Raw genomic sequence first — 16,068 nt, 5'->3', positions numbered from 1 at the left:
CGTCAATTGATGGTGTTAATGTGTCATTGTGATATACCTCACAGAGATTATCACCAACCACACTGCGTTACAAATATGTATTGTGAAAGTGCCTGGAATTATCATAATGTAACTGCTAAAGCTTGCGGCGAATACATTTGTGAGTGTTACCTTCTGAAACGCGGGCAGTGGGAGGGTCTCCTCTCTTTTTGAAATGGCCTTTGTTTCTCTCTCCCTCATGTTTTTATTATTTTTATTTTGCTGTCCCTTAAAGCCGCATCACACGTCAGAATGATTTCCGAGTCTGCCCCTACTTTGTTGGGCATGGAATAGGATCTTACTTCCATGGACCCCCTGAAGTTTGGCATCATGGTAAGAAGGTCCCTTGTGAAAGCTATGCGTGACTCTAACCGAAGTATTTTAATAAAACGCAACCGAGCTGCCAAGAGCGATCCCCTCTCCCATGGGTTATTGCAATCCAGCACTCCTCAGACAGTGAATACAGGGGTCCCCCCCCACACACACACATACACACCCCGCTTATTAGTTATGTGACAAGATCGCTGCCGGGTTCCGAGGCTGGTGTGATTTGCAGGCACTGGGATTACTTGTCTGGGAGAAAAGTTAAAATTAATAAAAACAAAACCCCGCTGCATCAATATCCCAGCAGGCTCGATGACTGTTTTCGCTTTGCCTTCCTCTGCCCCCTTTGCAAACCGCTGACTGTTGCTGTTAAGCTTCATTACATCCTACCAGCGCTGACAGCTGATGCAGCGGCGCGTACCTCTTCGCCGAGGTCTAGGCTGCAAGGCCCACCCACCACCAGGCAGAACAGGGCCGGGCAGGTTCCTGCTCCCGCGGAAATCAATAGACAATGGTTCTGCCCTGGACTTCACCGGGAGCAGAATCGGGCCCGGACTCTGTGCTTCCCAGGGGCTGGGTATGTGGGTTAGCGGTGATCTGCACCGACTGCTCAGCGTTGGCCGAGCGGGTATTTGCTGTTCGCTCCACACCGTCCTCCTCCTGCCAGCCTTACAACACTACTGCTAGCCACTGACAACACCTGATGACAAGAGATGCTGCAGGAGGCTGAGACCGGACAGGACGAAGACCTATAGAGTTTGCAGGGTCTTAAAATGTACTTTGCAAACTATTTCGAAGGCCACTTGAATCCTCCCGGCCCAGTTGCTGGAGGATCCCAGCCAGCAGAAGCTCAGAAGTTCAGTCTCGCTCTGACACTGAAACCACTTCCCCTTATTTCCCCCTCTGCCGGGCGTTCCTTGGCAATGTTCCCCTCTTTGCAGCAGAGGCTCTCTTAGCAGGAGCCCCATCAAGTATTACTTGCAGGGCATTTTTAGAAGACATCTAAGAGTTTGTCAATAATAACCAAGACACAAGAGACGGGAAAGTGGGAAGCAGGGCCCGTGCAATGCTTTCTTCTGAAGCAAAGACCTTTGAAACACCACCTAGATGACGCTCTATCCTATGCACAACGTAGTTGTTAATGTCTTGGTTTTGTTCTGCAACAAAAAGCCTCCATTCAAAGAGTGAGAATCGGCTGAACTTTTCTGTTTGACCAAATGCAACTTTCTCTGCAGGCTTTCCCTTTTAGAGTCGATTTTGTTGTTCAGGGACGACAGATAACTTGTTTAAAGCCAGCAAAACTAAAGACCAATATGAATACATCCCTATTGTATTAGTTTTCTTCACTTCCCGGATAGCTATAAGCTCAACGAAACTGACAAAGTTTATTGTAAAACAAACATTAAAAAATCACTGCACTGATTCAATTGATAAATTCTGTCACTCCCTTGGAAGTGAACTGGAACTCAGGCTAGTTTCATCTATGCATAGTAGAGTGATCTTGCAGATCTTATATCTGGTTTGCTTTGCTTTGAGTTTGGGAAGATTACTTTAAACGCTTTCCTCGGATGCTTAAAGGGAATTGCCTTGCATTGTACCTGCGGGCCAAAAAAAAAAAAAAAAAAAGGATTTTAAAAAGCAAATGCTGGTTACATTTACTTAAAAAAAAAAACCAAACAAAAAACCCACCCCCCATAAAAACATTTTTGTTTTCTTTTGTAGACCATGTCAGTGATTTGTTAATGGAAGAAGGAATGGCGTTTACAATAGGTTAGTAACTTATATATGTTTTTCTTTCTCTCTTTTTTAAAAACACATCCTTACCTTTTCTTTCTTTGACTGGCTATGCTTCAGATTTTGGGATTTCGGTCAGGCTAACCCCAGGGGAAGCAGATTGAAAACATCCTTTAAATTTTCATTTGTGAAATAATTAATGGAAATAGTTGCCAAGTGATAAGATGTGGGGGAGGAAAATCCTCAAAAAATATTATAAAATAACAGTTGTGATCTATATTTGATAGAGTAGAGACTTACCCAGCACATTTTGGAGCTGCCTTTGCAGAAATAGTACAATCTAATTCTGTTAGCAAAGCAATGTTTTTAACACCAAGCTATCTGGTGACTATTATGTCATTTGCTTCATGACAGGAGCTGTTGTATGGTTTTTGATGTATTACATCCTAGCTAACCAGTCAGAATCCTTTCCCTGGAAGGTTGAATGTGCTAAATACCAATCATAGAAAGCTTAAGAAAAAAAAAACCCTCTTTCTCAGTGTGTGCCTAAATGGCGCAGCAATTAGAGGGAAATAAGAAAATTGTTGTTTTGCTGATTTAATGAACATTTTAAGCCTGTTTTAAAAATTCAAATATTTTAAAACTATCTGCTGTTTATAAGAGCGGTTGGTGCTTTGGTTATTATCCACGGGGTCTTAATTAAAGCTTGATTAAAATGCCCTTCTTTAGTCTTTCACGAAAAAAATAAATGCGTAACTTCATACCTCAGAGTTTCCTCTTCCTCTTCCTCTTTAGTTCTTATGCTAGTGTAGCAATACAATTTAAAAACCTTTGGAACCCTTTCTTTTAAGAAGTAGACAACGCTGTGTTGCGGCCAGTTTAGAAAACATTATTTTCCTATTACAGAGCCAATAATAATGGAAGGATCCCCTGAATTTAAGATCCTAGAGGATAAATGGACTGCAGTTTCTGTAGACGATAAAAGGTGCCTGAATTTACTTTATATATATATATATATTTAACTGTGGAATTGATCGCTGACAGCCGGAAGAAATGGAAGAGGTTCATATGCATGGCTAGCCACCTTTGCCCCCTAATAATTGCTAAATGTATATTTCAGGTCAGCCCAGTTTGAACATACCATTGTAATTACATCAGGAGGAGCAGAAATCCTTACTAAAGTGGAGGAAGAATCTTAAGGCTGGATCAAGAAGTGGATCGACTTAGCGTGCTCTTAAAATTTCTATCAGCTTTACCAAGATAAGATTTCTGTAACTTTTACTGGGAATAGGCGCTGTAGCTCGCTAGAGGAAACGGGATGGACAGTTTTTAGGGCATAATTGTGAGTGACATATACTGCAGATTTATTGCCTGATACAAGTATTCAATAAAAATCAGCTGGGGTTTGTAAACATTCAAGCTATCGTGCACACGCACACTCTAAAAGCAAGAAGAGTTTGGGTTCTTAATTATGAAGGATGGGGGGAAAGGGGGAAGATACACAGAGCTATTACTCGTGCTTCCAGATGCTTACACTGGACAAGCACATATCGGATGATACTTACTAAACGCAATTGAGAAGGCAGAGGAAAATGGTAGTTTCCTATTATATCTGAACTGTGGAGAGCTATGTAACAATTCTCCTTGGCTGTGATTAGCACACTGCTATTTCCCAAGCGCGTGATCTGTACTAGTAGGAAAAATAAATAAATAAATAAATTCAAATGCTTAATTTCCTAAATGTGGCGTTCGTGCTATCTAAAACAGAGATCGTGTTCCTCCTACAGTCCTTCCCAGCTGCTCTTTGCCCCCTTGGTTCAGTTAAATTTTTTTTTTTTTTTTGCACACAAGAAAAAGTGGTGAAAACGAGATTCCGCGGCTTTCCCTTGTGAAATCGACAATCGCCCTGATTTTAGAATTAACCAGCTTGCCAATTTCCTATTGTCTAAAGATCTCAGCTGTAATTATGAGAAACCCATTCCGCATTTATGAACGTTTAGCAAAACTGAGGAAGTGGCTGTGCGACCTAGAATCCTAGAGAGATGACCCCAGCTCCCGTCAGGTGTTTTGGGGGGAGAGTTTGGACTTTTAGTAAGAACTGCAACTGTTCTGATCCCATGAATAATGATGATAATAATAATAATAATTCATCATGAATCCAGCTGCACAACCTCAAGACGAATTGCTAAAATCTTAGTGCGGACCTGTCCTGAAGATTAAGGTTTTGATCTGCCATTAGGTGGCTCCTAATCACCCTGCCCGAATGTGTGAGTGTTTTGAATTAGGTATTTAAACACACTGGGTGCTGCTGCTGCTCCTGCCGACCACCAGCCCCTGCACTGCAATGTCAGAGAGAGACAAGTGACAGAACTGCCACACCACCAACGGTAAAACCAATCGTAGTTACTGATAACTTACTCTTCGGGATCGGCACTTGCCTTCCCTTTGCAAACTGCCGTCTGCTCCTGCATGTTGGAATCTCTGTTAGAGTGTATTGACTGATGGGGGGGGGATCAACCAATTTCCACTAGATGTACTCTGCTGCTGTTTGTTTGTCCTGGAACTCCCTTCGTTTCTTACAACAGTTTTGGCGAAGCACAATCCTTACTCAGGGGCCTTCCAAAAGGACTTTTTTTGTTTTGTTTTTTGGTTACGCAAAGTGACATTTTAGGCACTGCATATTCGTTTTTTAGATTAATTTGGAAGGTAGCTGGCCCTTAAAAGCTGTAAAACAAATGATGTATCAAACCATTTTACGAATCCACAGAAGTTAAATAGTCCTTGATCCCAGGCAGATTTAGAACCCATCGTACCGTGTACTTGGTACAAATATCCAGTGTACTTGCTAAATAAAACCATCACACAGTGTACTTGGTAAATATATGTTGTTTCCTGAAAACGAATGCTGGGCTACCAATGCTCGTCTTTGTTAAAACGGTTTGATATTTTGCCACGTTGTAAGATTCAGTCTCTACCCAAAGTAACGACAATTTAGTAATGAAATACAAAGAATATAGCACTACAAATTCCCACTGAGTTGTGGGTGCGTAAGGGCTGTTACATCGGCCTGAGCTGTTAAAGTAGGAAGGGGGAACGATAAAATATCCTACCACCTCCCCCGTTGTGTGTGTCCTTTACCTTAATCCTCGACCAGTTCATCTAATTTCTTATTCTTTACCAACAGTTTAGTTGCTAATATGAAACCAGTCACTTGTATTGGCCTGTCATCGAGAATGGTAATATTTCAGCCTCACAGACCAGCTCTTCGAAAGCGATAGGCAAAACACAAGTAGCGATTTACAGAAATGTCCAGTGATCAAGATGAGAAGCACCGTTCTGCCTAGCGCGGTGGGTGATCTGCGCGGACAATGCAATATACAGAGACATTTAGACCGTTTCCATGTTACAAAATGCTGAACCACAGAGTGATTTTCTCCCCTCAGAGTGTAATCGGATTGCTAGCAATTAGTCCAGCCTCTTGTTTTAGTCTCTGTTTACCCTGAGGTTTTCCCAAGTCTAAATTTATTAGGACTGCAGGATTTTACCAACTGCTGTGGTAACAAGCTGTTTGGGTAGCAATTATACTGAGGTGGTGGTAGTTAGGGTACACATTTCTAATCCTAATTATAAAGGTGACTACTAAAGTAACAACGCTTCGGCTGCATGGGAAACCAACTCGTTTTTAAAATACTGCACGCAGGCTATGTTTCCAGGCAGACATTATGAAGGAGGCTTATAAGGATTTTAATTATTTTTTCCCCATTGATTTGCTAGCACCAAACTTTTTCCAGCTTGCGGACGGGCTTCACGGTGACTCCGGATCCAATCACACCCCGGCACAACTTTAGCTGGGGCTGTCCCGCTACTCCCCAGTGACTTTCCAAACACATTTCCATTCTGTGCATGGAAGAAAATATCTCTACTCTGTGTCCACCACCACGCAAGTGAATAGACAGGCTATCTAGGAACAGGTGTTATGTACAATTACAGTGGGCTTTTGTGTCTCATACTTCTAAATTAAGGATATAAAACCGAGCACAGTATTGATTGAGAATCATAATCTTTTTGACTCAGAAAAGATTTAGACACGCTCAAACACTGTGTGTGTGTGTCTATTATTACACAAAACCCAGCACGTAGAGAGGAGAAAAAGCTAAACGTTTTCAGCCGGCGCTTTTATTTCTTGTGGGACATGCAGTAATCAAAGCCCTAGTGTAAACATTCTGAGCTCATTTATGTAGAGCAAGTTTAAGAGAATGGGGACGGATTAAGATCTCTTACGGCACTGTGAATCCGGAATAACAATAGTGAAGTCAATTGAGCTGCTCTGAATGTCCACCAGCGTAACCGAGATAAGAATCTGACGCCCATGTACACAGAGTGGAGTCCAGCCATCCTATATTCCAGATGTGAATACACTCCTGCACCGCATTTATCTAACAAGGAACATCCTCAACTGCCTGTTTTCGTTGCTTAATAGTTGGCATATTTGCAGCTGCCTGGAATAAATTACTCAGTCTGGCTAGCCAGTTCCCTTCAGTTTGGCTATAGACATTACTTAATGATCGCTGATTAATCACACCTCTCCTAGATCTCTGATCACGGTCACAATCCCCTCTCTGTCCCAGAACACAAACCCGCCTCGAGTGGTCACTTACATAGCCAGGGCTGAAAGGATGAGCACGGGGGAGAGAGCTGATTGCCAGAGGAGTCCATGTGGGGATAGACCATTGCCCCTTCTTCCCGCACCAATCCGCAGCTACTTTCTGAACATGAACTTTACGCCTCGCAACCAAAAAGGATGTAAAACAGGCGCTAGGAAATGGGCAATTAAAACCGACAGAACCACTAAGGCAAAAAGAGCAGAGAGGCTCAGACTTGTCAGCTTGCACAGTCATTAGCTGGTTGCTTCAAACATCGCCACTGCCTGAAGAGTTTACACATCTTTTAAACGCTGGCAAAGGTATCTGATTGTGTTTTGGGGATTAGCTGAGTCCCAGCCACGCTTCCTGCCATATCTCTGCCCCATCGCTGAACAAGAACTACCGTGAGCAGCAGCTGCAGGAGCTCAGAGAAGAGAAGCCTCCGCTAATATCGGTAACGACATCAGCAATGTGGTTTGTTTTGAATGTTCATTTTTATTGGTGTTCTCCCTTTGCCAAAATGTGCTTGATTACATAGATTTGGTTCTGTGATAACTGCGCACCCCAGACAATCTAGGTGTAACCGAGAAAGTTCAGCTCAGGCCAGATCAAATCCCAGGCTGTTTAATGCTGGAAGGCTGCATGTTGCTATTAGTGTTAAATATATGGCTAATTATGCGTATGAAAATTAAACATCAGTGTTATGCTAATGGGGCCGCCTTCAGCTGTGGATCAGAGCACTTGAGACTAGCATTTAATCAAATGAATCAGTAACTAATACATCTGCACGTGTGAACTTTCACAAGATCATTTTTCTGTTACCGTCACACACCACTAAATTATGAAAGAAATAATTATCAACACTTTCTAATTATCTGGCAAAGTCATTGGGGATTTATCGTAGGCTTGCTGTGCAGGTCTCCAAAGTCCCACCTTGTCACCAAGCACCTACACGGAAGTTTTCGTCTCAGGTGGGGTTTTAATGCCCAATTTAGATACTTTAGGAATGAAAAAATTGACAAGGTCCCTCTCAGCTGATAGCGAAAACTGAACGATGCTTGATGAGATGGTATCAATCCGTGTGTCAGCTGTTAGTGATCTATTTGTGTGGGTGTACACAATGCATGCAGATATGTGTGTATATGTGTATATATCCACACACACGCACGCAAAGACGCATGCCTTGTATCTATGGATATGTGTGTATACATGCACATATATACACAAAAACTACGTGCTAAAACAAAGACAGAACCAGCATTATACTAACGGCGGTTCTGCCCGCACCATTTTCTCTAGGTACTCCTTTATGCTGAAGCAGAAAGCGGTAGGGAGCCAGAGGCCTTTAACTAGATCCCTTGGATCTAGTCTGGCTGGGAGGAGACACGCAGGGCCCCCTTTCCCAGAGGGGGACACGATCATCCCGCAGTATGTTTCAGGAAGGACCGGGACTGTCCTAACTGAGGAGCAAAGCAGCTGAGGTTGGCGTGTTAGCAACCCACAGTGCCTCGTGCCACGGAAGCAGGGAGAAGTCTTTGGGGAGTTGCTGTGTCTCCCACGTTCCTGCATCGCCTTGCTGCTTCCTTCCTAAGCCGTTTCCCTGCCTCTAAAGCAGACGCGGCGCTCCGGCGCTCCTGTTTACTAATATGTTATGGACGCAGCGAATCACGGCGGGTGGGAGGGAGGGAGAGCCTGGGCTCGGGAGTGGGCTCTAGGAGGGCTGCCCAGGGCTCTCCCAGGAGGACGTGAAGCCCCCTGGCTGGCAAGCAGGCCCCGGGGCTCCTCGCCTGCCCTGCAGTAACTTTGGGCCGCCTGCCCCCGGTCTCTCTCTCCGCCGCCTCTATTGTGCTCTCCGGCGTTGTCTAGCCCAGATGATCGCACGCGGGGGACGCTCCGCTCACCAAGTCCGGCTCGTCTCACTCACTAGGGTCCAGGCGAGCCCCGAGCGCCTTTGACCAATCCAAAGCGATTATGCAAGACGACGGACCAATCAGCTCCGCCAGCTCATGAATATTCATAGGCTTGGCTGAGTCAAAGCTTTTAGGCGAGTTTGTGTAGATCTACAGCATCATGCTTAGACTTTTCAAAGAGACAAACTCCATTTTCTTATGAATGGAAAGTGCAAAGCCCTGTTCCGCTTAAATTGGGTCCTTTCCTGTCCTGAGAAACACAACAGACCCCAAAAAGGCACGCTGAAGAGAGAACACACACACAGACCAAGCGACAAGAAATGACCATGACTACCATGCCAGAGAGTCTTAATAGCCCTGTCTCAGGGAAGGCTGTCTTTATGGAGTTTGGGCCACCCAGCCAGCAAATGTCTCCTTCTCCCATGTCCCACGGACACTATTCCATGCACTGTTTACACTCAGCTGGCCACTCTCAGCCTGACAGCTCCTACAGCACAGCTTCGTCCTTCTCCAGACCGCTGGGCTACCCCTATGTCAACTCGGTCAGCAGCCACTCGTCTAACCCCTACATCAGTTCAGTGCAATCCTACCCCAACAGCTCCAGCCTGACTCAGACCCGGTTAGAGGAGACAGGTAGGTGCACTCGGCTTTGGGGAGGGGGAGGAGTGGGGGAGGGGAAGGGAAGGCGGGAGGGAGGTTGCTTGTATCAAAATATATCTATAAAAATGAAATAAAAAGAATTAGTCAGAAAAGGCTGAGGCTCAGAGCGGATCAGTACACAGAGCACACAATGCCCGGCTGGAAAAAAATCAACCCAGATGTGCACGTATTAGTCTTCGTAATTATTTATTGCGTAGCGCTATAAACAATGTATGCAATTAAGGGTAATTAAACCTAAACTGCAGCCTGTAAAAATAGCAAACTTTCTCTGGGAAGGAGCCTGGACTGCCATCATCGCCTGGAGCCTTTGTTAGCTCGACTCGAGCTTCACTTCTCTTCCCTTTCTTCTCATCCTCCTTGTTTGTTGTTACTGCTATTTACTGTGCGTCGTTTGTGCTCGTAGGGGTCGAAGCGGAGAAGAGCACGGTGGTGGAAGGAGGGGAAGTTCGCTTTAATGGGAAAGGGAAAAAAATCCGCAAGCCTCGGACTATTTATTCCAGTTTGCAGCTGCAGGCTCTGAACAGGAGGTTCCAGCAAACGCAGTACTTGGCTCTGCCCGAGAGAGCCGAGCTCGCCGCCTCTCTGGGACTCACCCAGACACAGGTAGAGCAGCAACCGCTCCGTCCTCCCCTCCACACAGCCCTTCTCGCCGCCTTGCTGTTTCCTCTCCCTCTTTCCCGCCAAGGGGCCCTGCACTGCACAGTCCTAGGCCGGGTTGGGAGACGCCTGTGCCCGGGCTTGGGGGCCACGCGTGGCCGGACAGCTGGAACAATAGAGCCCGGCTCGCTCGCTCGCTCGCTCGGCAGCTTTCAAGTGCCTGGCTAATAACTCTCTGAGCCGTCCACACACACCAAACGTGCCAGCCTCGCCCTCCTCCTCCTCCTTATCGCCAGCCTCCCGTCTGGTTGTATTTGGGGCTTAACCGTCCATGCCTCGCCACAGCGTTTTAAAATTGAGCCGCGCGGCACTTTTTGACGTGGGAAACCTGAACTTTCCCACAGCTCAGGGTAGGTTTTCCCAGGCGCTCTGGGCCCGCGGGCGCCCGGGCGCTTGGCTCGCTCCCGGTGTTAAGTTTCTAGGCTCTTTTGGAACAACAACAATCACGCAGCGTTGTCTGCTCCGGGAGGAAAGATCGCACCCGACAGACCCGGGGTCTGCAGCTGCACCGCCAGCAAAGGAAGGCGAAAGGAAAGCCCCGAAACTAGCGTGCCTAGAACCAGCTGCTCGCCCCGAGGAGACCGAGCTGAGGGGCCGCGGAGAGATGCGAGTGCATTGCAAAAGGGGCTATTGATTGATTGCATCCCTTTTCCAATTCCGTCTTTAAACCGCAACTCGAATGTACGGGGCTGCCCACCTGCCCCTATGTCCTGGGAGGCGAACGGGGGAAACGGGTACGGCTGGTCCCTAAACCTTTGCTTGGACAGTAAAACACCATGAGGTTCACCAGGGCAAAGACTGATCCCGGCTGTCCCATGCCAGTGTATGTCAGTCCTTTGGCCAGGTATTAGGCGTTTGTTTGGAGCTGTCAAACTTCCCGTGTCGAGATTAGGAGTCACAGCTAGCTAAGAATTTGCCTTTAGGCTGCCATAGAGGCGCTGGCATGTCTCTGTGCTGAGCACATTGTCCCCAGATTTTTAGACAAAGCCCTATGCACAGTCCCGTCTCCCTCTGCCCTTCTTCCTGTTCAGTAACGTCTTTATGTTATTCCAGGTGAAGATCTGGTTCCAGAACAAGCGATCTAAATTCAAGAAGCTAATGAAGCAGGGAGGGGCAGCTTTGGAAAGCAGCGCTCTGGCGAATGGCAGGGCCCTCTCGGCCAGTTCGCCTCCAGTCCCCCCGGTGTGGAACACCACCTCGTCATCGGGTAAGGCCTCTACGGGGACCCCGGGCTCTTACATCCCCAGCTACACATCATGGTACCCTTCAGCCCACCAAGAAGCTATGCAGCAACCTCAGCTGATGTGATTACAAACCAGTCTCCCCGTTTCAGGCACTATCGGTCCAGAAAAATAAATAAGTCCAATAAATAAAAAGAGGGGGAAAAAAGAGAGGGGAAAAATAAAGAGAACAAACAATCAGGAAAGAGGTCTCTTGCCCATAGAGCCGTTAACACTGCACTCTAGTGTAGTGCAGACAAGCACAGATGTGATGCGGGGCTGGTTCCCAACTGCTGACAGCTGACAGAGCAGCCATTAGATCATCCGGAGAACAGCCTGGGAACAGAGAGAAAATCCGACCCTCAGCTTTGTGGGACAATCAGAAAAATATGTTTGTAGAGCAAAAAAGCTCTCCTCTCCTCTGTCCTGTCTGTCTGTCTGTCTGTGTCTAGCCTGATGAAATGTAGGTCATTTATTTACTACCCCACTCCTCTTTAACAGCAATGCGAAAACAACCTGTACTATAGCCAGATCTTTTTCTTTGCATTTTCCTGTACCCTTCAAGATTCATCTGTGTACATTTTTATTGTTGTTGTTAAAGGGAGAGCTGGGGATTTAATTTATTGACTTAAATTACCACTATAAGAGTGCTAAAAACACATGGACTATCTGATTTGCAAAGGACACTGTTTCAATGCACAGTTTACTTTAAACAAAACAAAAAAAAATCAGCAAAAAGAAGGATGTGATTTTTAACTTTTACACTAACTTTTATACTTTGCTGGTGTGGAGAGGTTTGTTCCGAGTGGTTTGCAATTTTTCACATCTGTAGTGTTATTTAACCAAGAAAATAAATACACATTATTTAATATGAACGTGGAATCGCAGCAGCTGTGGAGCGCTTTACTTACTGTAAAGGCGAGGAAAAGGAAGAAAAGAGTTCCCTATACTCAGCAATTGGAGAGAGATGGCAGGGAAGAAGAGATGCCAATTGGCTCGAAAATTACACAATTCAGCTTTAAACGAATTCTCAAGAGGCTTTACCACAGAATGCCAATCTGAAGTCAACATGCGCTACTGAAGTGCAGGATCTGATCGCTGTACATATTTTATTCTTAATTATTATGATTATTGTTCTGTAAACATGTTGCACAAATTTAGCCTTTTTTCCGTTCCGTTTTGTGTGGCTGTAAAACATGATGCTTTGTGACCTGAGATCTTGACATTTGACTTGTGAAGTTCGGAAGATGTGATAAACTGAGATCAGTTGTGTTTAGTGTTCTATATGTCAAAGTTTAGTTTTATATTGAGAATGTTAACTTATTGCTTTGTATCTGGGGAAAAACAGAAAAATCTTTGTACATAAGTTATAAAGTTTCTTTGAGACAGTAAAATTATGGTTTGGAAAAAGAGCCGCTGCATGCGTGATGTTTATCGCCTGCGTCTTTCCCACGTGCTGCGCGTGTAACAGACTAAGGAGCCCTGGGCATGGGAAAGCTGCCGTCCGAGCTGAAGGAACCTGGACACGCACTATCAGCTGAGGTTTCACGCTCTTTCCTCAGCCAGGGGACACTTTAAGCCGCTTGCAAGCCTGGGAATTAGGCTTTGGCCAAGGGACCTGCGGCCTCTTCTACAAAGTTGAGCGTGGTGGCGATCAATCCACGTGGGAAACTTTCCAGAGAGAGAGAGAGATTTGAACCCGGCGAATAAATCAAGAGATCTTATTGACAGATCTCTATTGGCATCTAAATAAGGCGCTCGGTGTGTTCCAGAGATAGTTCTTGTATATGCATACATATATATTTATACACATACACACACACACACACGCTAATGAAATCCCGCCTCCCAAGGGGCAATTCACGCAGGCACTAGTCAGAATATCCTGCCTTTCGATTTCAGAACGATCCTGGCTGTGGGAGGCGATACAGAGAACTCGCAGGGCGCAGACTTCCTCTGGGTTTTATCTTCGCTTCAGTGCAACTCGCCAGCAGTCACTGGTTGTTCTATTTATTATTATTATTTATTATTTATTCATTTATTTTATGTTTTTTGGGGGGAGGGGATAATACCACCCGAGGGCTCAGTGGGAAATGTTACTAACTTCAGCTTTGGCTACAGGCTTCGTCCCACTCCTGCGGCCGAAGCGCCTCTGCCATTTCTGTCCCCCTCGCCCTCCATTGTCCCTCCGACTGATTTCATGCACTCTTTGTCCTGTTCCTTGCAAACGGAGATGCCGCCGGCTTCCCCTTTCTGCCTCTCTGCGTGGATTGGACGCAATCTTTCCCCCCTCGGCTGCACGGTGTGTTTTAAGTGACTGAGGAGAAGCAGCAGCAGGTGCTGCAGGAAAAGGCTGGGGTTTGGAGAGAAGAAAGGTAAAGTGGAGCTCAGGTTCAAAAAAAAAAAAAGGTGACAAGTTCAAAGGGGCCTGGCCTGGATGCTGGGGTATGAGCGAGGGCCTTGAGTGGCAGCCTCCTCTGGGCTTTAAAAGGCGTCTAAAGTGCTCCCTCAAATGCTCGCTAACCGCACAACGTGTTTCTACACCGCGCGTGAACACCTGAGCGCCTGGCGGAGGGCGAACGGCGCCCCAAGCCAGCCCGCCTGCCAAGGCCCGGGGCTTGGCTTTCGCCTTCTCTGGACCGACCCGTTGTAAGGCGAGGCTGGAAGCCTCAGGAAATCAGCTGGTCCAGAGAGTTCCAGCTCGGAAAGCGGCTGCCTCTCCTCAGGGCCAAGCTGGGGACTGGCGTGGGAGCCTCCGCGTTCCGGCTACAAGGGGCGGGGGGGGAGAAGGAAAATATTCCCCGCAGCCCGCTGTGTGAGTGGCCGCGGGGGCTGGGTGGTTTGTTCAACCCGGTGCCATGTTTTCGGGTGGCCTTGGTGCTAGAACGGGGCATCGGCCTAGCTTTAAAGAACCCGAGCAAAGTTTAATCCGCGGGAAATGCACGACAGGCGTGGAAAATGTCTCCCCGTGTTATTGGAGCTGCAATGAGCATTGCCATCTTTCCTGTTTCTCTGGGGCGGGGGCACATGGCTGGGGGAGAGGGGGGGGGGAATCCGGTATAAGGATTTGGCAAATGATTATTATGCAGAGGAGTTTTTCCCTTCCTCCCCATGTTGGATCTGAGCAGTTCTGACACGCAGCTTGTGTGGGCCGGTGGAGATTTGCTGTCCCTGAAAACTCACTTGGTCAGGCCAGGAAATGAAAGAGCATGTTTCTGAACAAACCGGCAGCAATCATGAGGGCTCTCTGAAGGATACCGTTTGCCCTCAAAACCCGCAACCTTAAGCAAAACAATCACTGCAGGAAATTTGCAAGCCGTAAGTCTATCAAACAGATATAAAATAGGAGAGTGTTTTCTCAAATGCAGCTCAATGGAGCTGTGGTGGAAAAGAAGCTCGAGCCCGATACATGGTCCTGTATCTCACAGTAGCTAGTTTTTGCAAAATTTAATTTCCTGACCCAGCTAATCTAATAATTCAAAGAATTATTAAAACCGAGGTTTGGGCTCAGACATGCCAACTCCTTAAAGTGGCTTTGCAAAGATCAGATGACCACAGCTGTAATTTTGGTCAAAGCTTTAGAAATCAGAGCAGAATTGTCACATGGTAGATTTGACCTGGGAAAGCCGCTGCATCTGTTTTTTATTCCGATTGCAATGAATGGATCTACATGCAGTTTCCATACTGGGGAGGGGGGCTCCAGGGAGGTTGTGTGGAGAAAGGTAATGATAAATTGTATCGATTTTTGTTGTGACACGCACCCATTTTGCAATTCTTGGTGATGAGTGATCAAATGATGTGGTCATGTCTAAAGTACTTTCAAAAGATAAGGCACCGGCTTCGGTTACTGGTAAACCCAAGATAGGAGTAAGGAGACTAAAGGGAAGAGATAAGGGAGATCCGCTGCATGTTGAGTTCACAAGGAACGAAAGATTCTGCCTGGAGAAATACAGTACTCTGTATTTCCTGCAATGTTACAGGCTAAAATGTGGGCACTAAACATCTAACAGCATTTATCTGAACAATACTTGTGTGACTCAGTGGCTACATTATTTACAGAGAATAATGCAAATCTCACACTCCTCAGACAGAGACCAAATGCCTTTGACCGGACAGAAACGGTGTGGTCAAGCATATTGGAACCCTTTAAGAGATATTAGCTTCTACTAATTCAATAACGTCTTGCTAACAATTCAAATAGAGAAATTATTAGTTTTCTCTCAACGAGGCGGTCTTGAGTTAGAGTCTATTATAATTGTACATTTGAAAATGTTAATCTCAATACAGGCCTAATTAATTCTGCTTTGTTGCTGACAAGTAGTTCATCAAATATCTGATTCGAAGATTTTCATAATGAGGATATTAATTAAACTATGAATAATCCAAAGGTGCTTATATTGAAACAATACCTCATTACAATGATTAAATACTGATTTCGAATATTATACCTTTAACAATTGTCACTCCGCAAACACAACCGTACGGATGGGTCTGTAAATGGCAAAATGCAATTTTGGGACATTTTTTTTTTCTTGTTGGAAAAAAAAAATGTGGCCCTCATTTTCAAACACTTCTGAAATAGGCTACACACCGCTTAATGATGATCAAAATGACTCTTTTCTGCAAAAAAAGACCCCAAAGTGTGCGTACAGCTGCAAACCCAAGAGGGTCAGCATCATTTCACTGTATTCTCTTCTTGATTACAAGCCGAGCCCATCAAACACAACATAATTACAGTAATTTCAGGTTTATTTATTCTAATGCAGTTTCCCCATCTCTCTGGTAATTATGAGCAATTTTTTCGCCCAGGGAATCTTTTTGCATTAACAAAAGAGATAACGCACTGAAAGCCAAATTTGCTGTGCATTGAGAAAAGGGAAGGGGAAAAAAATAGGTGCGAGC

General features: G+C 45.6%; 2 protein-coding genes and 1 long non-coding RNA gene across 8 annotated transcripts in view; all 3 read left to right on the top strand.

Annotated features, from left to right (window-relative positions):
* Positions 1–3,808, top strand: part of METAP1D (methionyl aminopeptidase type 1D, mitochondrial) — a 64,025-nt gene extending 60,217 nt beyond the window's left edge. For all 6 annotated transcript variants that reach the window (XM_067549244.1, XM_067549242.1, XM_067549246.1 and 3 more), the window contains 4 exons: positions 254–351; positions 2,065–2,112; positions 2,983–3,061; positions 3,197–3,808. In XM_067549244.1, the coding sequence (XP_067405345.1) occupies positions 254–351; positions 2,065–2,112; positions 2,983–3,061; positions 3,197–3,275 (304 nt within the window). In that variant the 3' untranslated portion in view covers positions 3,276–3,808. The remainder of the gene's footprint in view (positions 1–253; positions 352–2,064; positions 2,113–2,982; positions 3,062–3,196) is intronic.
* A 1,547-nt stretch (positions 3,809–5,355) lies between these two features.
* On the top strand, positions 5,356–8,278 carry LOC137153653 (uncharacterized). Its single transcript, XR_010919865.1, has 2 exons — positions 5,356–5,424; positions 5,851–8,278. It is a non-coding gene; the product is annotated as an uncharacterized lncRNA (long non-coding RNA).
* Positions 8,279–8,766: 488 nt separating this feature from the next.
* DLX1 (distal-less homeobox 1) lies at positions 8,767–12,576 on the top strand. The gene is made up of 3 exons (XM_067549250.1): positions 8,767–9,262; positions 9,693–9,892; positions 11,000–12,576. The coding sequence occupies exons 1-3, from the start codon at positions 8,950–8,952 to the stop codon at positions 11,252–11,254; spliced, it is 768 nt and encodes a 255-aa protein (XP_067405351.1). The 5' UTR covers positions 8,767–8,949; the 3' UTR covers positions 11,255–12,576.
* The last annotated feature ends 3,492 nt before the right edge of the window (positions 12,577–16,068 follow it).

The sequence above is a fragment of the Emydura macquarii genome, unplaced genomic scaffold (assembly GCF_026122565.2).
Source record: "Emydura macquarii macquarii isolate MOO-44397 ecotype Brisbane River unplaced genomic scaffold, CSIRO-AGI_Emac_v2 contig_1253, whole genome shotgun sequence".
In the NCBI taxonomy this organism is placed as follows: domain Eukaryota; kingdom Metazoa; phylum Chordata; order Testudines; family Chelidae; genus Emydura; species Emydura macquarii.
The sequence above is the reverse complement of the archived record's forward strand: the minus strand, read 5'-3'. Positions and strand labels throughout refer to the sequence as shown.

Coding starts and splice junctions, on each gene's coding strand:
- DLX1 (XM_067549250.1), top strand. CDS start 8,950: ATGACCATGACTACCATGCCAGAGAGTCTTAATAGCCCTGTCTCAGGG. Junction 9,263..9,692: donor GACCCGGTTAGAGGAGACAG/GTAGGTGCACTC, acceptor TTGTGCTCGTAG/GGGTCGAAGCGGAGAAGAGC. Junction 9,893..10,999: donor TGGGACTCACCCAGACACAG/GTAGAGCAGCAA, acceptor ATGTTATTCCAG/GTGAAGATCTGGTTCCAGAA.